Here is a 26,072-nt window from a genome sequence, read left to right as displayed (position 1 = left end):
CGCAGTCCTGCAAATATTGATGTCGTTCTGTCGTGTAAACAGATCCATTTCCTCTTTGATGTTTTCTAAAATAGGAATATTCCCCAGATTGGTGATATCTTGTTGTCCGGTATTGACATTTTGCCGCAATACTGCCACCTTTTCTTTGAAGTTCTCCACAACACTGTAGTTCTCCAGATCAGCATTATTGTGTTGCCTGAAATTCAACTGTTGGCACAATGCTGCAATCTCCTATTAATGTTCTCCACAATACTGCTGTTGTCCCAATGGGTGTTATCTTGGTGCTTGGCCTTCAAATGTTGCGATGTTGAATGCCATGTAGCATTCTCAGCATCTCCATCTCCTGTCCGAGTGCTCTGTTGTCTTGACTGAGAATCTTAATTTTTTCTCAGAACTTTTTCCTTTCTATCATATCATCGCAATATTCTTCTCTCTCTCTGACCATCTGTTTCGTTGATTTTCTACATATTTATATATACAATTGATTATCTGTTTTTGGAAATTGTTGACACGTTTTTGTAGATCATTGACATTGCTTTGTAGTATTTCTATTACCGCTTTTAAATACAGGTCCACTTCTGGCAGTCCTGTATTGATCCGTTGACTTTGTCTTATCATGCGCATAGTTGCTAAGGACTCAAGTGAAGCTGTTTGTGTTGTTAGCTTCGGCGGCAAGCGGCACCTCTAACGTGTTAGTTCGCGTATCTTGGCCAGCTCGAGCTGTCAGCCCTTTTTGTAGATCACTGGTGTGGTCAGAAATGCTTAAAAATTGTGATATCTTTATTTTTGATGATAAGACTCTTAAATAAAAAAAAGCTGGAAGTTTAGATCCTTCAACACTTGAGCAGTACTCGGACTTGCCTGATGGAGAAACGGCGGCAATTGAGCTAGCAAACGCATGTCTTTACAATGTTGTACCAGCGAATGCAAGCGTTTTTTTCAAACAATTTTATTCACAATAAACATTGCATTTGTAATGCAGGAAGCCAATGGTTGTGTTATTTTAATGATCAGATACAATAATGGTGTTTTACCTTTACTGCTTTGAATGGAATTAAATTAAATTAATGAATGTGTCTGCCAATATAGAGGATTACATATGCAAACTGAAATGCTTTTCTAACCTGGACTTTAAGACAAAATGAAGGTCATCATACTTCGAGTATATGAATTTAAGTTAAAAAAAAAAGGCATCGTTGTCTCACCTGGTGTAAAGGTAAGACTGCTCATTACTGTTGTAAACATTACATGTTATCATGAATGTAACTGTTACTACTTTAGAAACTATACATAACTACAGCATGTATATACAACTTTATTTGTTTTTTAATGAGTTTTTTTGGGGGGGATGGCGTGGCGCAGTGGAAGAGTGGCCGTGCGCAACCCGAGGGTCCCTGGTGCAATCCCCATCTAGTACCAACCTCGTCACGTCCGTTGTGTCCTTGAGCAAGACACTTCACCCTTGCTCCTGATGGGTGCTGGTTAGCGCCTTGCATGGCAGCTCCCTCCATCAGTGTGTGAATGTGTGTGTGAATGGGTAAATGTGGAAGTAGTGTCAAAGAGCTTTGAGTACCTTGAAGGTAGAAAAGCGCTATACAAGTACAACCCATTTATTTATTATTTATTTATTATAGGGATTTATAGGTGTAATAGCTGGTATTCTCATTTCCCGCATTGTTAGTTTTTAACTCTTTAGAATGTACTAAAAAACAGGAAGACGGGTGTTCTTGTCTCACATAGGGATTGTGGATGATGGGCAACATTTTAAAAAGTGCAGTTTTTCTTTAAATCCAAGTACATATGTTTTAAACAATTACATCCATCCATCCATTTTCTATCGCTTGTCCCTCAGTCCAACCTAAATTTTTGCACTGCCCACTTTTATTATGTTTCTGCGTGTAAAACACCCCCCAAAGTGGATTAAACCCATTGTTGGAGAAAGAGGGGTTTTGAGGAGCAGTGCATGTGTGTGGGTGTGTACGTAGAGGTAGACACTGATCAGGTAAGGATAGGTGTGGCGGTGTAATTGACATACATGAAGTACACTATTTAACCAGTGTGCACTCACCTGTGTTAAAAGAGGACGTTTCTGGGTTATCACACTTCTTGTTAACCACGTTATATTTTGCTATTCCATTTCAACTTACATGTGACTTCCATTTGCCACTTGATTTAATCACTTTTCTTTGCCATCTAATGGCGGTATGACAAAATAAACCCATTTTAGGCACTCTGAAATAATGTGTGTAAAGTGTCATTAAAACTTTAAAAGAGCGATCCCCATCCCTCCGGCGAGCAAAAAGAGAAAGGAGGTGGTAACACCCATAATAAAAACAAGCTGTGGTCCGCAAAACAGTGCAGGGCCCCACTTTGGACACCCTTGGTTTATAGCACATTAAATCAACAGTTTTCAATGACAACTGAGCATGAATATATAAGTAAAAACACTTACAAATTTTCATACAGGTGGTTTCATGAATCTTCAAGATGGCTGGTCATCAGCAACAGGCATGACCAGGCCATACAGAACCTAAAAAGTGTGGCAAAAATTAACGGACGTCACGAGGAAGGAGAGAAAATTGACATTAAAGTAGGAAAATAATGTTAACTCCATAATTTTGTTGTTGGATATGTAAAATAAATCTCAGTAATAATGGTTTTTCTGGCTGATTTTAGATGCTGCAGGAGTCCATGAAGAAAGAGATGTCATGCTCACAGGGTACCTACACAGTCTTGGATCTGTTTCGCACTCCCACAATGAGGAAGATGACAGTCTGCCTCAGTGCTGTTTGGTATTCAAGCACTACATGACTTAATATAAAATTCAAGTCTTACTCATCATGCAATATTAAATTCAGTCATTCCAAGCACTCATCGTGACCCTAAACTCTCATCTTTACTTCCACAGGCTGTCAACAAGCTTTGCCTACTATGGGCTAGCCATGGATCTTGAGAAATTTGGGGTGGATATCTATTTAATCCAAGTGATCTTTGGTGCCGTGGACTTTCCCGCCAAAGTTGTCATAACTGTGTCCATGAGCTTCATAGGACGGCGTCCATCTCAAAGCGGTGCACTAATCATTGCCGGAATCACCGTATTGTTAAACCTGCTGGTACCTTATGGTAAGGAACACACTGAGCATTTCAAACAACACAAAAATGGGCAAATACAGATGCAAAATGGTGAAATTGCAGCCTGGTCTGAGGCTCAGAGTTAAATGTCTCCCAATCAAAGCGAAACTGTAAGGTAAAAATGATTCATGTTAAAAGGAATGCAACGTGCTAACTTAACCAGCTTAGGGAATCTCACTTGATTAATTTTCTATTAGATGTTCACTTTCTACCTCACATACTGTATAAAGAGTGTGTGACATGTATTTCGGCATACATTTTACAGATGGACAACTCATTGACAAACATGTGTTTAAGCAATTAAGGCAAAATTGAGTGCAATACTTGGCTGCAACCAGCAGAAGTGCTGTCTGGAATATGATTGCAGTCTCAAGAAGGACATGACGTCAGCTATGTGAGCAACATTTACATTGAAGGACTGTGCTTTGACAACTCATTAAGGAACCTTTATTTTTCTCAGCACAGAAGTGGCATTGAAACAGGAGTTCAGAACATGCAAAAAGAGGTCATCCCATCTTAAACTATAACTTTATTAACCAATTGTTAATTTGTCATAGTTTTACAAGATATTTTAAAAATGTGTTCTTTTCTTAACTTTAAGTGTTAAATTCCTACATCCATCCATCCATTTCCTAACGCTTGTCCCTTTCCGGGTAGGGGTGCTACTTTCAGATTTGAATTAACTGTGCCCTCTGCTGGTTGCTGCCGAGAAATGAAAAATATATTAATGATGTAGTGACTGTATTGCATTACCTTGTTCAGCATTAGAAACATCTAAATCCACTGAAATGAATCACATTTGGAATAATTTGCATTTAATATGTATTGAAAACTCTCATTGTACTCATGCACAGACCAACAGACGGTGCGCACCTGTCTGGCTGTGGTGGGTAAAGGCTGCCTCGCCGCTTCCTTCAACTGCTGTTACCTTTACTCTGGAGAGCTCTTCCCCACCATCATTCGGTAAGTCAAATGCTAGTATGCTGAGAAAATAAGTTGTTTACATCATTGCACAACGTACGCCTGAACGTAAGCTCATTAGAGCAATCAGAACCCCTGTTGAGCACTTTTCTCCTTGACTATGTGAGCCGGATAATCAGAGTGACAGGCCACTCTGACTGCTTACATAATGTCTCAAATTACATCACATCTCACTCTGAATATCAAATAGCTCACACATGCAGACTAACTCCTCGCGGAAAATTGCAATCAGTATCTATTATTTGGATACAAATGTTTGCAGTCTACAGGAACGAAACAGTGTGAGCCACTACAGGTCAGAGGTCAAGTATGAGATAAAGATTAACAACATAAGAGTCCCTTTATGGCCTGAGCGATGAGGTATAAACAAAGATAAACCCAATGACCCTGGCACAGATTGTCTTACTTATACAATACAAGATAACAGAGCTTGCTATCGTCGATACTAATAAGTGGTAGATAACCAGCACCCCCGCAGCCCCAAAAGGGACAAGCGGTAGAAAATGGTCCGATGCTCTTTATAGTTTTTTTTGCCAATCTTATGCTAACAACAGGCCCAATCCCAACAAATATTTGCTTTGTGCGCACACAATCCAGACAACACTTCCTCATTCATCGCCAACACGTTCATGGGTAAAAATTTGCATCATAACACAAACATAGACCTTAACAGCAGGTATTTTCAGTATGAATGATATAGTTTATTTGTACAGTATTGACTAGTGATGCATCTAAAGGGTGGCCGCCAAAAAAGACGTACTTTGGTCACTGGAACAGCGCTGCCAAAACCGGATGTTTTGATTGTGTAAGTTATACACACATGGTTGTTTGGAGCAGAAGTAACATGTCTGAGCTGTGGACATACAAACCCCCGTTTCCATATGAGTTGGGAATACAATGATTTGCAAATCCTTTTCAACCCATATGCAATTGAATGCACTACAAAGACAAGATATTTGATGTTCAAACTCATAAACTTTATTTTTTTTTGCAAATAATAATTAACTTAGAGTTTCATGGCTGCAACACGTGCCAAAGTAGTTGGGAAAAAAACATGTTCACCACTGTGTTACATTACCTTTTCTTTTAACAACACTCAATAAACGTTTGGGAACTGAGGAAACTAATTGTTGAAGCTTTGAAAGTGCAATTCTTTCCCATTCTTGTTTTATGTAGAGCTTCAGTTGTTCAACAGTCCGAGGTCTCCGCTGTCGTATTTTACGCTTCATAATGCGCCACACATTTTCGATGGGAGACAGGTCTAGACTGCAGGCGGGCCAGGAAAGTACCCGCACTCTTTTTTTACGAAGCCACGCTGTTGTAACACTTGTCTTGCTGAAATAAGCAGGGACGTCCATGATAACGTTGCTTGGATGACAACATATGTTGCTCCAAAACCTGTATGGACCTTTCAGCATCAATGGTGCCTTCACAGATGTGTAAGTTACCCATGCCTTGATGCTGGCTTTTGAACTTTGCGCCTATAACAATCCGAATGGTTATTTTCCTCTTTGTTCTGGAAGACACCACGTCCTCTGTTTACAAATATAATTTGAAATGTGGACTCGTCAGACCACAGAACACCTTTCCACTTTGCATCAGTCCATCTTAGGTGAGCTCGGGCCCAGCCATGCCGGCGGCGTTTCAGGTTATTGTTGATAAATGGGTTTGGCTTTGCATAGTAGAGTTTTAACTTGCACTTACAGATGTAGCAACCAAATGTAGTTACTGACAGTAGTTTTATGAAATGTTCCTGAGCCCATGTGATGATATCCTTTACACACTGATGTCTGTTTTTGATGCAGTACCGCCTGAAGGATTAAAATTCCGTAATATCATCGCTTACATGCAGTGATTTCTCTAGATTCTCTGAACTTTTTGATGATTTTACGGAGCTCAGATGGTACAATCCTAAATTCCTTGCAATAGCTCGTTCGGAAATGTTGTTCTAAAACTGTTCGACAATTTGCTTACAAAGTGATGACCCTCACCCCATCCTTGTTTGTAAATTACTTGGCATTTCATGGAAGCTGCTTTCATACCCAATCATGGCACCTAACTGTTCCCAATTAGCCTGCACACCTGTGGGATGTTCCATATACAAAAACACCAGAAATAAATGTTAGATTTGTTGCTAGTCGTTTTTAATAAAGAAAAAGTCATCAAAAGGTCTGTAGAAAATAACTTTTCAACCAAGCAAATTGTCAAATTAGTGAAAAATTGAGCATAAACTATATGTAAAACAACAATGTTATAACTATAATGACACAGATTTGTTTTTAAATGCATGTATACATTTTTTTTTGCCTTTTTAAAAAAAACATAAAAAACTAAACTGGTCGTAGGAAGGCGAGCAAAAAACCTGTGGCGTGGTCTGGATTCATGGAGGGAATGAAGGAAAGAACCAGCAAAGGCCAGGTGTGTTCAAGCATTCCCGGGTTGCAATGACAATACCAATAAGTAAGAAAGTAAGACAGAAAGATAGAGGGAGAGAGAGAGAGAGAGAGAGAGAGAGATTAAGGTCACCTGGCGGCTCACCTGGCTTTTACGGGAAATGCCTGTAGAACTCTACGAGCATTGATGGGTCAAGGATGAGCGAGACACCAAAGAACGATCGCAAGGACTGTACCCCTCCCAGTATACCAGGTACTGGAATCCCATGCCCCTTAGTCTGATGTCCAAAATTGCCTTGACCGTAAAAGTAGATCAACCAAGGAAAAGGAACTTCAGGTGGGCTCGGAAAACTGGATGGATCTTGAGAGCCTTAGGAAGGCAGAGCTGGAACGAGGTGGGACAAATGATGCATTCAATAGTGTAAGGTCCAATAAACCACGGCTGGAGTTTACGAGAGTCTGTATGAAGTGGGAGATCCTTTCAGAGTAATCCGGTACAGGTAGAGGGTGTGCAGTTAGCCAAACACTAATTGCAAGCCAGCCGAGCGTGGCGAAGATGGGCAGTGATAGAGGGCACAGCGGACTCAGGAAGGCAGGCGGCTGAAAACAATGGCCGTTATTGGAAGGTGAGAACCCTGTGGCAGAACCAACGGAATTGTAGGGATACCCAATATAGGGTATGTTGAAAGACCAGGACGCCGGCTGTTGGTGGCAGACACAGCGTATGGTGGCTTCCAAGTCTTAGTTTGCTTGCTCATTCTGACCATTGGACAGGGGATGGTATCTGGAAGAAAGACTGGCAAAGGCTAAGGATTTTCAAAAAGCTTTCCAAACGGCAGATAAGATTTGGGGTCCTGTGTCGAAGACCACGTCAGTGGAAATACCATGAAGCTTGAAGACTTTCAGCGGTCTCCAAGGCAGATGGAACCTTGGGTACAGAAGAAAAATGGATCAACTTGGAGAACTGGTCCACCATGGTCAGAACCATGGTGTTGCCATTAGAGGGTGGAAGTCCTGTTACAAAGCCCAATGCAACGTGTAACTAGGGATGAGAGGGACAAGGCAAAGGCCTAAATAGTCCTGCCGGTACGTAATGATAAGACTTATTGAGGGCACAGACAGAAGAAGCTGCCACAAACTCCATGGTATTGATCGTCATAGAAGGTCACCAAAAGCGCTGCACTAACAGGAAGAAAGTCAGATTACTCTCAGAATGACAAGCTAGTTTCGAGCTGTGGACCTAAACCAGCACCTTTGGACGGAGGTCAGGGGCGATGAATAGCTGACCAGCAGCATAGGTGGCTGAGCTGGGGAGCTGCTGAGCACCTTGTCTACCTCCTTTTCAATGTCCCATTGTAGAACTCCAAGGATTTGAGACTGTGAAACAATAGTCTCTGGGGATGTGTAGTCTGCCACAAAGAAATGCATTCTAAACAGAGCGGCAGGCTTGCCATTCTTAGAGTCGGGGCAGAATGTCAGAGTATAATTGAATCTGGAGAGAGATAGAGCCCATTGTGCCTGTCTGGGGTTCAGTCTATGGGCACCACGCAGGCAAGCCAGGTTTATATGGTCCGTAAACATGGTAAATATTTTTTCCGTGCCCTTCAGATAATGCCTCGACGACAGCCTGGAGTTCCCGATAATGAATGTCATAGTTTCTTTCTGCCAAACTCATGCAGTTCGCCACCGGTGGAATCGCGCTGAGAGAGGATGGCTCCAATGCCAGAATCAGATAAGTCAACCTTGACCAAAAACAGGAGAGGAAGGATCAGGATGGGCAAGGATAGGAGCAGTGAAAAAATATATTTTAGGTTGAAAATGCCTTGTCAGCTTCTGGGGTCCATATAAACGGGATCTTAGTAGATGTAAGCTTTCTGAGTGGCTGAGCGATTCGGCTGTAATCACTAATAAAAATGAGCAAATCTACCATTCTTTGAAAAAAGCTTTCTACATGTTGGAACAGGCCAGTCTACCACGGCCTAGATCAGGGGTCACCAACCTTTTTGAAACCAAGAGCTACTTCTTGGGTACTGATTAATGCGAAGGGCTACCAGTTTGATACACACTTAAATAAATTGCCAGAAATAGCCAATTTGCTCAATTTACCTTTAATAAATACATCTATATATATATATATATATATATATATATATATATATATATATATATATATATAAAAAATTGGTATTTCTGTCTGTCATTCCGTCATACTTTTTTTTTCCTTTTACAGAAGGTTTTTTTGTTGAGAATAAATGATGAAAAAAACACTTAATTGAACGGTTTAAAAGAAGAGAAAACACGAAAAAAATGAAAATTAAATTTTGAAACATAGTTTATCTTCATTTTCGACTCTTTAAAATTTAAAATTCAACCGAAAAATATGAAGAGAAAAACTAGCTAATTTGAATCTTTTTGAAAAAATTTAAAAAATAATCTATGGAACATCATTAGTAACTTTTCCTGATTAAGATTAATTTTATAATTTTGTTGACATGTTTTAAATAGGTAAAAATCCAATCTGCACTTTGTTACAATATATAACAAATTGGACCAAGCTATATTTCTAACAAAAGACAAATCATTATTTCCTCTACATTTTCTACAACAAATATGTTAAAAGAAATTCAAAAGAATTTGAAATGAGATTTAAATTTGATTCTACAGTTTTTCTAGATTTGCCAGAATATTTTTTTGAATTTTAATCATAACAAGTTTGAAGAAATATTTCACAAATATTCTTCGTTGAAAAAACAGAAGCTAAAATAAATAATAAATTAAAATGTATTTATTACTCTTTACAATAAAAAAAAATAAAATTACTTGAACATTGATTTAAATTGTCAGGAAAGAAGAGTAAGGAATTTAAAAGGTAAAAAGGTATGTGTTTGAAAATCCTAAAATCATTTTTAAGGTTGTATTTTTCCTCTAAAATTATCTTTCTGAAAGTTATAAGAAGCAAAGTAAAAAAAAAAAAAAAATTTATTTAAACAAGTGAAGACCAAGTCTTTAAAATATTTTCTTGTATTTTCAAATTCTATTTGAGTTTTGTCTCTCTTAGAATTAAAAATGCCGAGCAAAGTGAGACCAGCTTGCTAGTAAATAAATAACATTTAAAAAATAGAGCCAACTCACTGGTAAGTGCTGCTATTTGAGCTATTTTTAGAACAGGCCAGCGGGCGACTCATCTGGTCCTTACGGGCACCGCGTTGGTGACCCCTGGCCTAGATCTTAGCCGCATCGGGTTTAAGTTGACAGACACTGCTCCACAATGCACCCCTAAAAAGAGACAGATGATGCATGGAATTCACATTCCTTGGCTTTGACAAATAGCTTATTGTTAATAGGATTGTTATTAAGACGTACTAGCTGAGAATGTTCCTCCAACGTTGTGGAAAAATATTAAATATTAAATAAACAAAAACAAGCCACAAACATGTCACAAAGCACAGCGTTAATCAAAGACTGGAACACGGCGGCAGCATTTGTGCCATAAAGCATTACCAAATACTCAATGACCCATGGGAGTGTTGAAAACATTCTTCCATTCGTCTCCCTCACGGATGCGCACTAAATGGTATGTATGTATTGCAAAGGTCTAACTTAGTAAAAAACTTAGCTTGATTAACAGCACTGAATGCTGAATCTAGCAGACGTAGAGGATACTTATTCTTGATAGTGATCTCATTTAATGCACAATAATTAGAGATGTCCGACAATATCGGATGGCCGATAAATGCTTTTAAATGTAATATTGCAAATTATAGGTTTCAAAGTTATCGGTATCAGTTACAAAAAGTAGAATTTATGACTTTTTAAAACGCCGCTGCTACGGACGTAGGGAGAGCGTCAGTAAACCTTAAAGGCACTGCCTTTGCGTGCCGGCCCAGTCACATGATACCTACAGCTTTTCACACACAAACACAAGTGAATGCAAGGCATATGTAACCTGCTTGGTCAACAGCCATACAGGTCACACTGAGGGTGGGCGTATAAACAACTTTAACACTGTTACAAATATGCGCCACACTGTGAACCCACACCAAACAAGAATGACAAACACATTTCAGGAGAACATTCGCACCATAACACAACATAAACCCAACAGAAGAAATACCCAGAATCCCTTGCAGCACTAACTCTTCCGGGACGCTACAATATACACCCCCCGCTACCACCCAACCCCCACCTCAAGCCTCCCCCACCTGTCCCCCCAACCCCGCCCACCTCAACCTCCTCTTGCTTTCAGAGAGAGCATGTCCCATGTTTTGAGGCATGTTAAAAAAAAATAATGCACTTTGTGACTTCAATAATAAATACTGTAGCGGGGCATCACAACAAAATTAGGCGTATTCATGTGTTAATTCCACGACTGTATATACTGTATATCGGTATTGGTTGATATCGGTATCGGTAATTAAGAGTTGGATAATATCGGAATAATGGATATCGGCAAAAAAGCCATTATCGGACATCTTTAACAACAATACATTGTCTAAAGGATATATCTTTCTTCTCCACAAAAAAAAACAATGTGGCTAGTAGTGAGGAGAAAAGACAAATAATGCCAGACGCAAGGGAAGAGAGAAATACTGTTAGAGGACCTCACGCTCAGGCCGAAAAATATTATAGAGTCCTGATGATGGTAATTTAACTCACGGGAGGAGATCGATACAGCAATCAAATGGCCGATGTGGAGGAAGGGAGCGTGCGCGATCATAACTGAATACCTCCTGGAGGTCGTGACAAGCAGAGGCTACATTAAATCAATGGTATCAGGCAGAAATTCTATGGGAAACACAACGTGTGGACCAGGAGAGCTGAAATAAAAGACACTGAAGTTGCTAATATTTTTCGTCTATGTGTGGGTAGTGCATTGCTAGCCAGGTGAGCCCAAGGACAACGGGAGCAAAACAAGAGGGAATGGGGAAAAAAAAAAAAAAAAGACAACGTTCGACGTGGTTACCTGACATACGAATAGTGAACGGTTTGGTTTGAAATTGCACGTTAGCTATATGGTGCCCATCAAGTAAGTTAACTACTGTGGGAGTCTGTAACGTGTTACGGGGATGTCATGTAATTTAACAAGCCCTTTATCCAAAAAGCAGTCATCTGCTCCGGTGTCAATGAAGGCAAGAATATGAAGTTCTTTTGAAACCCAGGAAATGGTACCTGGGAGTTGTAACCAAAGGATGCCGGAGCTGATGACAGAGAAAGTTGGCCCGCTGTCGGTGACATCGCACCAGAAGGGAAACGTCCTTGAGATCAGCAGTTGGTTGGACGATTGGGGCATCGGGTGATCAAGTGGTCCGAATACCTACAGTATAGGCAGAGGCGTAGACGCTGACAACGTTGTCTCTCAGTGGACGGAAGTCGGTTGCCACCAAATTGCATGGAAGGAGGTCCAACAATGGCCGGAAGTGAGTGGTAGACAGACTTGTCTTGCTGGTGCGGATGGTGTTCTAATGACCTCAACTGCGGATGTTGTGGATAGGTGGAAGGAATACTTTGAAGACCTCCTCAATCCCACCAACACGTCTTCCTATGAGGAAGCAGTGCCTGGGGAATCTGTGGACTCTCCTATTTCTGGGGCTGAGGTTGCTGAGGTAGTTAAAAAGCTCCTCTGTGGCAAGGCCCCAGGGGTGGATGAGATCCGGCCGGAGTTCCTTAAGGCTCTGGATGCTGTGGGGCTGTCTTGGTTGACACGACTCTGCAGCATCGCGTGGTCATCGGGGGCGGTACATCTGGATTGGCAGACCGGGATGGTGGTCCCTCTCTTTAAGAAGGGGGACCGTGGGATCACACTCCTCAGCCTTTTAGGTTTATTCAGGTGTACTGGAGAGGAGGCTACGCCGGATAGTCGAACCTCGGATTCAGGAAAAACAGTGTGGTTTTCGTCCTGGTCGTGGAACCGTGGACCAGCTCTATACTCTCGGCAGGGTTCTTGAGGGTGCATGGGAGTTTGCCCAACCAGTCTACATGTGCTTTGTGGACTTGGAGAAGGCATTCGACCGTGTCCCTCGGGAAGTCTTGTAGGGAGTGTTTAGAGAGTATGGGGTATCGGACTGTCTTATTGTGGCAGTCCGCTCCCTGTACGATCAGTGCCAGAGCTTGGTCCGCATTGCCGGCAGTAAGTCGGACACGTTTCCAGTGAGGGTTGGACTCCGCCAAGGCTGCCCTTTGTCACCGATTCTGTTCATAACTTTTATGGACAGAATTTCTAGCCGCAGTCAAGGCGTTGAGGGATTCCGGTTTGGTGGCCGCGGGATTAGGTCTCTACTTTTTGCAAATGATGTGGTCCTGATGGCTTCATCTGGCCGGGATCTTCAGCTCTCACTGGATCGGTTCGCAGCCGAGTGTGAAGCGGCCGGAATGACAATCAGCACCTCCAAATCCTAGTCCATGGTTCTCTCCGGGAAAAGGGTGGAGTGCCATCTCCGGGTTGGGGAGGAGACCCTGCCCCAAGTGGAGGAGTTCAAGTACCTAGGAGTCTTGTTCACGAGTGGGGGAAGAGTGGATCGTGAGATCGACAGGCGGATCGGTGCGGCGTCTTCAGTAATGCGGACGTTGTACCGATCCGTTGTGGTGAAGAAGGAGCTGAGCCGGAAGGCAAAGCTCTCAAATTACCGGTCGATCTACGTTCCCATCCTCACCTATGGTCATGAGCTTTGGGTCATGACCGAAAGGATAAGATCATGGGTACAAGCGGCCGAAATGAGTTTCCTCCGCCGTGTGGCGGGGCTCTCCCTTAGAGATAGGGTGAGAAGCTCCGTCATCCGGGAGGAGCTCAAAGTAAAGCCGCTGCTCATCCACATCGAGAGGAGCCAGATGAGGTGGTTCAGGCATCTGGTCAGGAAGCCACCCGAACGCCTCCCGAGGGAGGTGTTTAGGGCACGTCCAACCGGTAGGAGGTCACGGGGAAGACCCAGGACACGTTGGGAAGACTATGTCTCCCGGCTGGCCTGGGAACGCCTCGGGATCCCCCGGAAAGAGCTAGACAAAGTGGCTGGGGAGAGGGAAGTCTGGGCTTCCCTGCTTAGGCTGCTGCCCCCGCGACCCGACCTCGGATAAGCGGAAGAAGATGGATGGATGGATGGATGGTGTGCTAGGGCATACATACAATATTTATTTAACGCTTAAATCTCTAGAGTCTACATAAACTTCAGATCTATCTGTCAATTTGTTTATTTCTTTGTTTGTTTGTTTTATGCCCTTTTTGTCAAAGAAATCTAAGTGTTTTATGACAAACACACAAAACATGAAAAATACTATGTAACATTATGTAATATATAATATTATAAAATATTTTTTGAGCAATGGCCGTTTTAAAGAAAAAAACAGCTTTGTTTTATTAGTCAACATTGCAACTTTTTCTAAATTACATTTAACCTGTAAACTTTTTTATTCCACTTTTGTTATGTTTTTGTTTATTTTAATAGTATTTTTGGAATGTGCCGTGGGCCTTTAAATATTAGCTGTGGGCTGCAAATAGCCTCTGGACCAAATTTTTGACACCCCTGATATCGATAATAAAAAAATGTATCTGATAAGTCTATTGATAAAAAGTAGAGCCTGGCGACGCATGCACTTTTATCATAATGCACAGTCAGCATCTCTGCTTCAGTAAACAATGACAGTGATGACGTCACTGTTAGCGATGCGAGCGACACTTGCTAACTTCTCAGCCACTTCTCCAAAATTCTCCTTTTGAACAATCCTCGCACATTAACACTTCAAAAGGCACATATTTGCTCGGATTGTTGACCTGCAAAGTATGTTTTTGGGTGGGTGAGTCTGGTCGGTTGCTGGTTAACTTGAAGCAAACAGCTAGTCTGTCTCCATCCTTGAACGATGTCGATCCAGCGGGAAGTAAAAGGGAAGTTTCCATGGACTCACAGAGACTAAAACAACTCATTTACCGGGGACATGGCGCAGGATGAAGTTAAAAAAGTTGACTTCACACTCACCTTAGTGTTTACCCTGAAGTCTTTCTTTTGACAGCCCCTCGCGGTAAAGTTGTCAGAGTGCAAACTGAGGCATTATTTTTAATTGATGAAACATGTGGCTTAGCAGCTTAAAATACGATAATTTATTCTAGTAGGAATTTAAGGCCCCTTTCACGATTCCTGTTAAAATTGGGATCTTAACACATTTTCCCGACCACTCTTTGGTAGGGTTGTACGAAATACCGGTATTAGTATAGTACAGCGATACTAATGAATAATTTTTGGAACGATACCGCCTCTGAAACGTACAGGTACCGCAGTCCTGTTTATGAACTCAGGAAATATGTCCCTGGACATATGAGGACTTTGAATATGACCAATGTATGATCCTGTAACTACTTGGTATCGGATTAATACCCAAATTTGTGGTATCATCCAAAACTAATGTAAAGTATCAAACAGAAGAATAAGTGGTTATTACATTTTAACAGAAGTGAGGACAGGACATGTTAAAAGAGAAAGTAAGCAGACCTTAACAGTAAATGAACACATAGATTAGTAATCAATGTTCTACCACTTGTCCTTAATAATGTAGACAAAATAATAGAATACAAATGATACAACATGTTACTGCATATGTCAGCCGACTAATTAGGAGCCATTGTTTGTTTACTTACTACTAATAGACAATTTGTCTTGTATGTTCAATATTTTATTTAAGGATTTAACTGCAATAAGAAACATATGTTTAATGTACCCTAAGATTTTTTGTTAAAATAAAGCCAATAACGCCATTTTTTTGTGGTTCCCTTTATTTAGAAAAGTACCGAAACGTATCAAAATAATTTTAGCACCGGTAACAAAATATTGGTATCGTTAGAACACTACTCTTTGGAATGAACAATGCTGACAAAGATTAAAAACTATATAAAATGGAAAATGATGTCATGATACAGAAAACTATGAATGGCATAACAATATAAAGAAAATACATTTCTATCTCAGTCAGAATGGAATGGGCTGGGTATCAATGACGGCCCGCGTGGGAGCGATGGTGGCCCCTATGGTGCTTCTGAGTGGTGACTACACACCTTGGTTGCCTGGTTTGATCTATGGAGGAGCTCCCATCATTAGTGGCGTGGCTGCCATATTCCTTCCAGAGACTCTTGGATCACCGCTTCCTGACACAGTACAAGATGTGGAAGACAGGTAAGTGAATTGTAATACTTCAAAAACTGAAGCAAATTTATTACAACATATTTATGCATTTATAAAATGTCAGGGGGTCGGGGAGAATCTCCAAAACCTCAGCAAATGAAGCAGTCGTTCTGCAAGACACCCAGGCAAATCTTTTGAAGCAGGTCATCTGAAGGCATCACGATGCTATGCTGGCATGTTAATGGAAATAGGAGTGCATGATGCTTCTTGTTTTGCTACTGTGATTTACATATGACTTTAATGTCCTGACTGACTGCTGGAATATTGAGATTGTGATGCTCGCTTTATAGACAAGTCAACACAATGAAGACAATCATGTTGTTCTGGACTCACAATGTTTTGTATTTAAAACAAAAGAAAAAAAACATGTTTAAACCAACATTCTCTATACATTAAAATGCTTGTACAGCTTGCATATCTGTGTTCTCTTGAACATTTGTGTGCAAAGAAAATCACAGATAGCAACCTTTAGGTATGTTGGGGTGCAGAGAACACCACACTTTAAAAGTATGAAAAGTGTAATGTAGAGACATTTACGGTAAGAAATATGTCTGAACTAGTTTTGTCTGTAAAAATAAAATGTAAGCCGCCTGCAAACTGTGCCTTTAAGTCGACATGTTTTGGATTGGCTGACTTACGCCGACATAAGTGGTTGTCAACATAATCGTTTTTTGAAATACTGTAACTGAAGTAAGCCATTGCTAGCACATGTACTTGGGACTTTCACCAGAGACATGAGGAGAATAAGCGATAATAAAGGATTTTTTTTAACCTATTACAGTTTGTTTTTCACCATTGGTGAAATTTTGTTAGTGAGGATTTTGTTATAAGTCCACTGCGACAAAGGAAAGGATCTTTAGTCTTATCTAGAAGCTCTGTGCAACTGCAGTCCAAAAACAACAACGATGAAGTTGACAATGCTGCAACACACATTCACATAAACAGACTGATTTGTCATAGAAACAACCCTTTTGGATATCTATTCTTATGCTGACAGAAGCACTTGACCATGTTGGCCTACAACAGGGGTCTCCAACATTTTTTCTTCAGAGAGCTACTTTTACAAAAATAAAAATGGCCAAGAGCTACTCGTTTTACAAAATTTATTTCCATAGCAAAATTAACCAGAACAAAGAGAATTAGCTTATTTTGCCAGAGCATTTTAAAAAATGTTGGTATCCACAATTAACATTTCAGGGTAGGAATGACATTTATATGGCCCCATTCGTCACAGTTTACCTGACACATAAAACGTTGCAAATTGGGGGTATGCACTATACACTTTAACTGCCAGATGGCAGTAGAGTGTTGAATATCTTAAGATATGTTTTATGGCAATTCCAACTTTGACCAAAGCATCAGTTGATGTGTAGAGTGGCTCTCTCTAAATCATTTTTAAAAATCAAAACAATCAATCAATGTTTATTTATATAGCCCTAAATCAAAAGGGTTTCAAAGGGCTGCACAAGCCACAAAAGACTGCATTGCAAAATGATTAAGCCCCCTCTTCCTCTCACGCGAGATCCAACAACGAATGGGGCCATATGAATCTCTTCCCGACTGAATATTAAAATAAAATATAAACATGTTATGCATGTCTTTCTGGTGCATGATTCAAGCCATTTATACAAAACAAAAAGGGTTTTGTGTTTTCTTTATAAGACTGGTAACATTAAAATGGTACTTTATTTAGACAGCAAATCTTCAGTATCTTTGTTTTAATCCTAATTTGTGGTATTTTGTCAGTAAATATGTTTAGATTGAACAGTTATAAAAAAATGGGAATTTTGACCCTTTGGTGAGCAACTCAAAATCTGCTGGCAAGCAACTGGATTGAGAACCCTGGCTTATAATATGTCAGTGTTTCTGAAGTCAGCCATTTTCAAGGGGAACTGCACTTTCATTTTGCCTATCTCTCACAATTTTTACAAAACAAGATGGATGTATTTTTGTATGCATTCTAACTTATAAATTAATGTACATACAAGTCAGCTCATAATGGAGCCAAAAATATTCCCTATTCCACTTACAAATCTCTCTAAAAAACATCCAAAATGCGCCAATACTCCATTTACATTTCATGACTTGAATGTTGACTTAAGTATGAGCAAGCGCAAACACAGACAAAGAATTTTTAGCGGCGCAATGACAAAAGGGAGCCAACTGTGCTGCTGTATTGACATCAGCTGCTGGTGAGCTGCTTTCACACCTCTGAGCTTGCAAAAGTTTATTCCAGATCATAAATAATGCCTCTTACAGGGATAGTAGAAGGATGAGGACATAATCTGACGAGTTGATCAACTTTGACATCCAATGTAGACCCAGAAATGCCAAGAAAGACACAAAAAGACGCCTGGTCTGCGTTTGGTTCCACCCACCTTTTTTCTATGTAAGGATTATGAGTCATTCTTTATTTAAATGGGAATATATAAACATCCTTGTAGTTGGCTCCTAGAGACAGCAGACATTGTACAGTAAGTTATGTTTTATTATATGTGATGGCTCTCATGATGTCTGCAGTGAGTAGCAAGCAGTGATATTGTCGAAAGAAAACGTTGGGATGCGTTTTTTTAATTAATGCGTGGCCGAATGCTTAAAATGATCAAAATACGTGAATATGACATAAATATGCCTGTTACTGCATTACATGTATACCTACGGTGTACTCTAATGGAGGTGTGTGGATGTTTTTTAAAGCATTTATAGGCATCGGTTCCATTGTAAGCAGACTTTTGATCACATTTATTTGATATTTAGAATACATTAACAAAAGGAAAACATATGTGTTCTTGTCTTCCATAAAGATTGTTAATGATAAGAAAAATTCCATAAAGTGCAGTTCCCCTATAAGTAACAAAAATAACATGGTTGACTGTCAGTGAATTGATGAGTTGGTTGGTCAACTAAACGGGTTGCACCGTAATATGCCTCGTCATCTATCACAAAAAGGTTGTCAATAACAAAATATATTCGATTACATTAGTTTATTTAAAAGGGGACAATGCACTTTCATAAAACACATGACAACACATGGTTAAAAAAGCCAGAATTAGCCAGAAGGCTAGTTTTCATCTGTAGTCCCCTCCATGGCCATGATGTAAAAAGGCAGTAAAATTACAATTTAAAAGAAAAAGAGAGAAAAAGAAAAAAGCACACAATACATATACAATATGATACAAATAAAATACAACATCACCACATTACATTTATCTTAGCATCAAAACAGGCTAATCTTTTAGTGCTGGCAACTGTAGGCGTTGATAAGCCACATTTTTTTTTTTTTTGTGAAGGCCTTATAAATTGTGCCCAGTTCAACCTCCTCAGTTATTGAGTTCCACACATTTGCACTCCTTACTGACCAGGCCGACTTACTGAAAAAGGAATATAACAGTCACCTCTGACAGAGTCTGTAAATGTGTGAAGACTGTCCCAGATTAAAATACTGTATTTTTTTGAGAATGGCACAGTTGTGATAGTGCCTAGGTTTTTTTAATCCATAACTTTAATTGCTTGTTTGTACACTATTTCCAATGTTTTTTTCAAACTCTGACCAGCCTGAGACATGCTGGTAAGGCAATAGTTGAACTGGCTGAAAATCATCGAATACAAATACAATTTTGCAGCTTCAATTGACATTCCATTTCGAATTGCATAAACTTGCAAGATTAAACTTGATTATTGTACACAATTTGTCAATATGGGCTTGAAATGAAAGCTCTGAATCTATTATTAACCCAATATATTTATGTTGGCTGACAATTTGTATTCTTTCTCCATTAATATGTATGTCGGGGTAATGATACTTTTTTTGTTTTAATTACATACATGCCTACAGTTTTAGAAACATTTATCTGCAGACAGCACTCCTGCAACCAAGTTGTAACATAGGACATTGTTTTAGTGAGTTTAGTAACAACAATGTTTTTGGTGTTACCATGAAGGAAGAGAACCGTGTCGTCTGCATACATTAAGCATTCAGCTTTAGGACAAACAGTGGGCAAATCATTAATAAAGAGCAGGGGTGGGGAACCCACGGCTCTCGAGCCAGATGTGGCTCTTTTGACAACTGCTTCTGGCTCTCCGATAAATCTTAGCTGACATTGCTTAACACGATAAGTAAGTAATAACTCCGCTGGTAATCACAGTGTTAAAAAATAACGTTCAAAATATAAAACATTCTAATGCATTTTCTACCGCACCTGTTCAAGGAGTCGCATTAATGGTAAGAAGTATTTTATTTATAATTGGTTAGCTTCAGAAGAACAATGTCATTTAAAACAATAATATACAAACCCTGTTTCCATATGAGTTGGGAAATTGTGTTACATGTAAATATTAACGGAATACAATGATTTCCAAAACCTTTTAAACCCATATTCAATTGAATGCACTACAAAGACAATATATTTGATGTTCAAACTCATAGACTTTATTTTTTTTTTTTGCAAATAATATTTAACTTAGAATTTCATGGCTGCATCACAAGCCAAATTAGTTGGCAAAGGGCATGTTCACCACTGTGTTACATCACCTTTTCTTTTAACAACACTCACTAAACGTTTTGGAACTGAGGAAACTAATGGTTGAAGCTTTTAAAGTGGAATTCTTTCCCATTTTTGTTTTATGTAGAGCTTCAGTCTTTCAACAGTCCGGGGTCTCCGCTGTCGTATTTTACGCTTCATAATGCGCCACACATTTTCAATGGGAGACAGGTCTGGACTGCAGGCGGGCCAGGGAAGTACCCGCACTTTTTTACTACAAAGCCATGCTGTTGTAACACGTGGCTTGGCATTGTTTTGCTGAAATAAACAGGGGCGTCCATGATAACGTTGCTTGGATGACAACATATGTTGCTCCAAAACCTGTATGGACCATTCAGCATTAATGGTGCCTTCACAGATGTGTAAGTTACCCATGCCTTGGGCACTGATTCACCCCCATACCGTCAGAGATGCTGGCTTTAGAACTTTGCACCTATAACAATCCGGATGGTTATTTTCCTCTTTGTTCCGGAGGACACCACGTCCACAGTTTCCAAATATAAATTTGAAATGTGGAGTCGTCAGACCACATAACACTTTTCCACTTTGCATCAGTCCATCTTAGATTATCTCGGGCCCAGCGAAGCCAGCGGCGTTTCTGGGTGTTGTTGATAAATGGATTTTGTTTTGCATAGTACAGTTTTAACTTGCACTTACAGATGTAGCGACCAACTGTAGTTACTGACAGTGGTTTTATGAAGTGTTCCTGAGCCCATATGGTGATATCCTTTACACACTGATGTCGGTTTTTGATGCAGTACCCCCTGAGGGATCAAAGGTCTGTAATATCATCGCTTAATTAAACTTGATTACTGTACACAATTTGTCAATATGGGCTTTAAATGAAAGCTCTGAATCTATTATTAACCCAACATATTTATATTGGCTGACAATTTGTATTCTTTCTCCATTAATATGTATGTCGGGGTCGTGATACTTTTTTTGTTTTAATAATTCTCTAAACATTTGATGATTTTACGGACCGCAGATGGTAAAATCCCTAAATTCCCGGCAATAGCTCGTTGAGAAATATTGTTCCAAAACTGTTCGAGAATTTGCTTACAAATTGGTGACCCTCGCCCCATCCTTATTTGTAAATTACTTAGCATTTCATGGATGCTGCTTTTATACCCAATCATGGCACCCACCTGTTCCCAATTAGCCTGCACACCTGTGGGATGTTCCAAATAAGTGTTTGATGAGCATTCCTCAACTTTATCAATATTTATTGCCACCTTTCCCAACTTCTTTGTCACGTGTTGGTGGCATCAAATTCTAAAGTTAATGATTATTTGCACAAAAAAAAAATGTTTATCAGTTTGAACATCAAATATGTTGTCTTTGTAGCATATTCAACTGAATATGGGTTGAAAATGATTTGCAAATCATTGTATTCCGTTTATGTTTACATATAACACAATTTCCCAACTCATATGGAAATGGGGTTTGTACTTATTATACTCTAAAAATGTTGGTCTTACTTAGAAATGCAGCAATTTAGTTGTATTCCGTGTTAAAAAATATTACGTGGCTCTCACAGGAATACATTTTAAAATATTTGGCTTCCATGGCTCTCTCAGCCAAAAAGGTTCCCGACCCCTGATACAGATACAGATTGTGTTCGATCATGCCGATACGATTTAATCCAGCTCACAGCTTTTTGAGAGAAGTTAAACATTGTGAGCTTGGTACGAAGAACAGAATCATTTACCGTATCAAATGCCTTCCTGAGGTCCAAAAACACCACCCCTACACCATATTACATATATGCTCAAAGTACAAAATTATACATTTCAAAATACACTCCACATCCTTTGCCTTTTCCAGGGGTGTCCAAACTTTTTCCACTGAGGGCCGCACACAGAAAAATTAAAGCATGCGGGGGCCATTTTGATATTTGTCATTTTTTCAAACCATAACAAAATATATGGATTTTGTCTTTTTTTTAATCTTTAGGGTTAAAAACAAGTCAAATTTTAACGCTTACAGTAAATCTCTACAGTATATCAACTTCAGGTTGATATAATGTAAAAAACAAAAAAATAAAAATGTTTTATGCCTTTTCTGTCAAATAAATCTGAGCCGACAATGTCGTTGTGGCTTGTGCAGGCCTTTGAGACACCCTTTATTTAGGGCTATATAAATAAACATTGATTTATTGATTTTCATAATAAAACTGAGATATGCAGTATTTCCCCGACTGCCCAAAGCATTCAGAAAGCAATATTTGATGTGAAGTAGAGCCTTGAAAGGATCAATAATGCAGGACACCACTTATTTTAATTTATTATTATTTTTGAGGTATTACAGTGAAAAGATAAATACAATCCCATTAAATATGTATTGGGATACAAAAGGTGCCCCACTCATAAAGTGATACATTTTTATTAGTTTTTTTACTTTCGACACTTAAATGACGAGATAAACTTTAGATATATCTGTCGATTTTACATTTAAACCATAATTTAGCTTTTTTTATGCTCTTTTGTCAAAGAAAACATTGATGTATTTGTATGGCAAACACACAATTTATGCAATATTTTCCACAGAAAACATTTTGAATAGGTGAATAATTCATTATAACATTGTTGTTGTTTTTTTGGAGCAACGGCAACAAAAGAAAAATAGACAAAAGAAAAAAAAACTGTCTGCATGGCAACTTTGTGTCAACATTGCAACTGCTTTTCATTAGATTTCACCTCATTCCACTTTTTATAATGTTTTTTTTATTTTTCATTTTTGCAATAGCATTTCCAGAAAGTGTGGCGGGCCGGTAAACAATTAGCTGCAGGTCGCAAATGGCCCCCGGGCCGCACTTTGGACACCCCTGGTCTATTCCTAAAACAAGGTTTAGACCAGGGGTCGGGAACCTTTTTGGCTCAGAGAGCCATGCAAGCCAAATATTTTAAAATGTATTTCCATGAGAGCCATGTAATATTTTTTAACACTGAATACAACTAAATGCATGCATTTTTAAGTAAGACCAACATTTTCAGAGTTAATTAAGTGTCTTATTCTTTTTAATAACATTGTTATTCTTAAGATAATCGATAATAAATAAAACACTTCCAACCATTAATGCAACTTCTTGAACAGGCGCAGTAGGAAACGGATGGATGGATTAAAATGCATGACAATGTTTTGTATTTGGAACTCTATTATTAACACTGTGATTACCAGCGGAATTGTTCATGACTTATCGTGTTAAGCAATGTCAGCTAAGATTTATCTGAGAGCCAGTTACAGTCAAAGAGCCATAGTTAAAGTTAAAAAGTTAAAGTACCAATGATTGTCACACACACACAAAGTGTGGTGAAATTTGTCCTCTGCATTTGACCCATCCCCTTGATCACCCCCTGGGAAGTGAGGGGAGCTGTGGGCAGCAGCGGTGCCGCGCCCGGGAATCATTTATGGTGATTTAACCCCCAATTCCAACCCTTGATGCTGAGTGCCAAGCAGGGAGGCAATGGGTCCCATTTTTTTTTATAGTATTTGGTATGACTCGGGGTTTGAACTCCCAACCTACCGACCTCAGGGCGGACACTCTAACCCAGGGGTGTCAAACTAATTTTAGATCGGGGGACACATGGAGAAAAGTCTACTCCCAAGCGGCCGATAACTTAATAACAAAGACCACTTCAGATTATTTTCTTTGTTTGAAAATAGAACAAGCACATTCTGAAATTGTACAAATCATAATGTTGTTTTTTACACATTCAAGATGTGGTTAACAGTATTCTATCTTTATTTGTCATTATTTATATTTTCTGAATAAATTATTTTATAATGTTCACCAGTCAACTCCATTCATCCATCCATTTTTCTATCGCTTGTCCCGTTCGGGATCGCGGGGGAGCTGGAGCCTATGTCAGCTTCACCCGGGAAAAAGGCGGGGTACACCCTGGACAAGTTGCCATCTCATTGCAGGGCCAACACAGATAGACAGACAACATTCACACTAACATTCACACACTAGGGCCAATTTTAGTGTTGCCAATCAACCTATCCCCAGGTGCATGTTTTTGGAGGTGGGAGGAACTAATTGGTGTTGATTTTCAATCTATCAAGATAAAAAATTATATCAAAATCAAATTACAGTCTGTTATTTATACAGTTTGATCATATTCCTTGACTGATGTACTAACATCACATGGTTTATTTTGTACATATGTACCATCATCTACAAAGATACGAATAATTGCTATTGCGACATTCAGTTGACACATTTAGAACAGCTGTTTCTTTCATTATAAAATTTCCGGTTTATTTTTATACTTGGCAAACTCATCCCGCGGGCCAGGAAAAACCTGTTCACGGGCCTGATCCGGCCCTCGGGCCATACGTTTGACACCCCTGCTCTAAACACTAGGCCAGTGTTTCTCAAATGGGGGTATGTGTACCCCTGGGGGTACTTGAAGGTTTGCCAGGGGGTATGTAAGATGTTTTAAAAATATTATAAAAATAGCAAAAATTCAAAAATCCTTTATAAAAGTATTTATTCAATAATATTTCAACAAAGTATGAATGTAAGGTCATAAACTGAGCATAAATATTTAAATATTTATTTTTTTGTGAAGAAATGTTTAGAATTAAAGGCCTACTGAAACCCACTACTACCCACCACGCAGTCTGATAGTTTATATATCAATGATGAAATATTAACATTGCAACACATGCCAATACGGCCTTTTTAGTTTACTAAATTACAATTTGAAATTTCCCGGGAGTTTCATCCTGGAAACGTTGTGTAATGATGACGTGTACGCAAGACGTCACGGGTTTTTAGGAAGTATGAGCGCTGCGCACACACACAGCTAAATGCCGTCTGCTTTAACGGCATAATTACACAGTATTTTGGTCATCTGTGTTGCTGAATCTTTTGCAATTTGTTCAATTAATATTGGAGAAGTCACAGTAGAAAGATGGAGTTGGGAAGCTTTAGCATTTGGCCACACAAACACACGGTGATTCCTTGTTTAAAATTCCTGGAGGTGGAACGTTACTATGGATCAGAGCGTGGTCAAGCGAACATGAATCAAGACGGAATGTCAACCAGCAGGTTTTGGTGAGAAAATTGTGGTTAAATAGTCGCTTCTTAGCGGAGAAAAGCTGAGCTTGTGTCGTCCATGAAGCTGCCGTCGACTCCCCTGAGACACTGCGCATCCAGACACCCGTGGAGACACCCTTCCGACTATCAGGTACTATTTTAATCACTAAAACACTAGCAACACAATAGAAAGATAAGGGATTTCCCAGAATTATCCTAGTAAATGTGTCTAAAAAGATCGGAATCCGTCCCAATCGCGTTTTTTTTTTTTAACTTTTTTTTTTTTTCTAGTCCGTCGCTATCAATATCCTCAAACACAATCCCTTCATCCTCGCTCAAATTAATGGGGAAATTGTCGTTTTCTCGGTCCGAATAGCACTTTTTGTTGGAGGCTCCCATTGAAAACAATGTGAATATGTGAGGAGCCCCCACACTTGCGACGTCATCGTCTGCGACTTCCGGTAAAGGCAGGGCATTTCTCTTAGCACCGAGAGTTGCGAACTTTATCGTGGATGTTCTCTACTAAATCTTTTCAGCAAAAATATGGCAATATCGCGAAATGATCAAGTATGACACATAGAATGGACCTGCTATCCCCGTTTAAATAAGAAAATCTCATTTCAGTAGGCCTTTAAGTTCATGAATCCAAATGGATCTCTATTACAGTCCCCAAAGAGGGCACTTTAAGTCGATGATTACTTCTATGTGTAGAAATCGTTATTCATAATTGAATCATTTTTTTAATTTTTCAACAAGTTTTTAGTTATTTTTGTATCTTTTTTCCAAATAGTTCAAGAAAGACCACTACAAATTAGCA

The 26,072-nt window shown here is 39.4% G+C and overlaps 1 protein-coding gene and 1 long non-coding RNA gene across 2 annotated transcripts in view; one reads left to right on the top strand and one right to left on the bottom strand.

Annotated features, from left to right (window-relative positions):
- The window catches only part of slc22a6l (solute carrier family 22 member 6, like), a 24,053-nt gene extending 7,611 nt beyond the window's left edge, over nt 1-16,442 (top strand). The window contains exons 6-11 of the mRNA XM_061898499.1: nt 2,467-2,590; nt 2,677-2,792; nt 2,909-3,123; nt 3,987-4,095; nt 15,455-15,658; nt 15,732-16,442. Coding sequence (XP_061754483.1) covers nt 2,467-2,590; nt 2,677-2,792; nt 2,909-3,123; nt 3,987-4,095; nt 15,455-15,658; nt 15,732-15,819 — 856 coding nt within the window. The 3' untranslated portion in view covers nt 15,820-16,442. The remainder of the gene's footprint in view (nt 1-2,466; nt 2,591-2,676; nt 2,793-2,908; nt 3,124-3,986; nt 4,096-15,454; nt 15,659-15,731) is intronic.
- Nucleotides 1-26,072, bottom strand: part of LOC133551606 (uncharacterized) — a 34,573-nt gene that overhangs the window by 7,882 nt on the left and 619 nt on the right. The window contains exons 2-3 of the long non-coding RNA XR_009806528.1: nt 15,541-15,630; nt 2,453-2,530 (exon numbers count right to left, since the gene is read on the bottom strand). This is a non-coding gene — a long non-coding RNA (uncharacterized LOC133551606). The remainder of the gene's footprint in view (nt 1-2,452; nt 2,531-15,540; nt 15,631-26,072) is intronic.

Source organism: Nerophis ophidion, linkage group LG04, assembly GCF_033978795.1.
Source record: "Nerophis ophidion isolate RoL-2023_Sa linkage group LG04, RoL_Noph_v1.0, whole genome shotgun sequence".
In the NCBI taxonomy this organism is placed as follows: domain Eukaryota; kingdom Metazoa; phylum Chordata; class Actinopteri; order Syngnathiformes; family Syngnathidae; genus Nerophis; species Nerophis ophidion.
The sequence above is the reverse complement of the archived record's forward strand: the minus strand, read 5'-3'. Positions and strand labels throughout refer to the sequence as shown.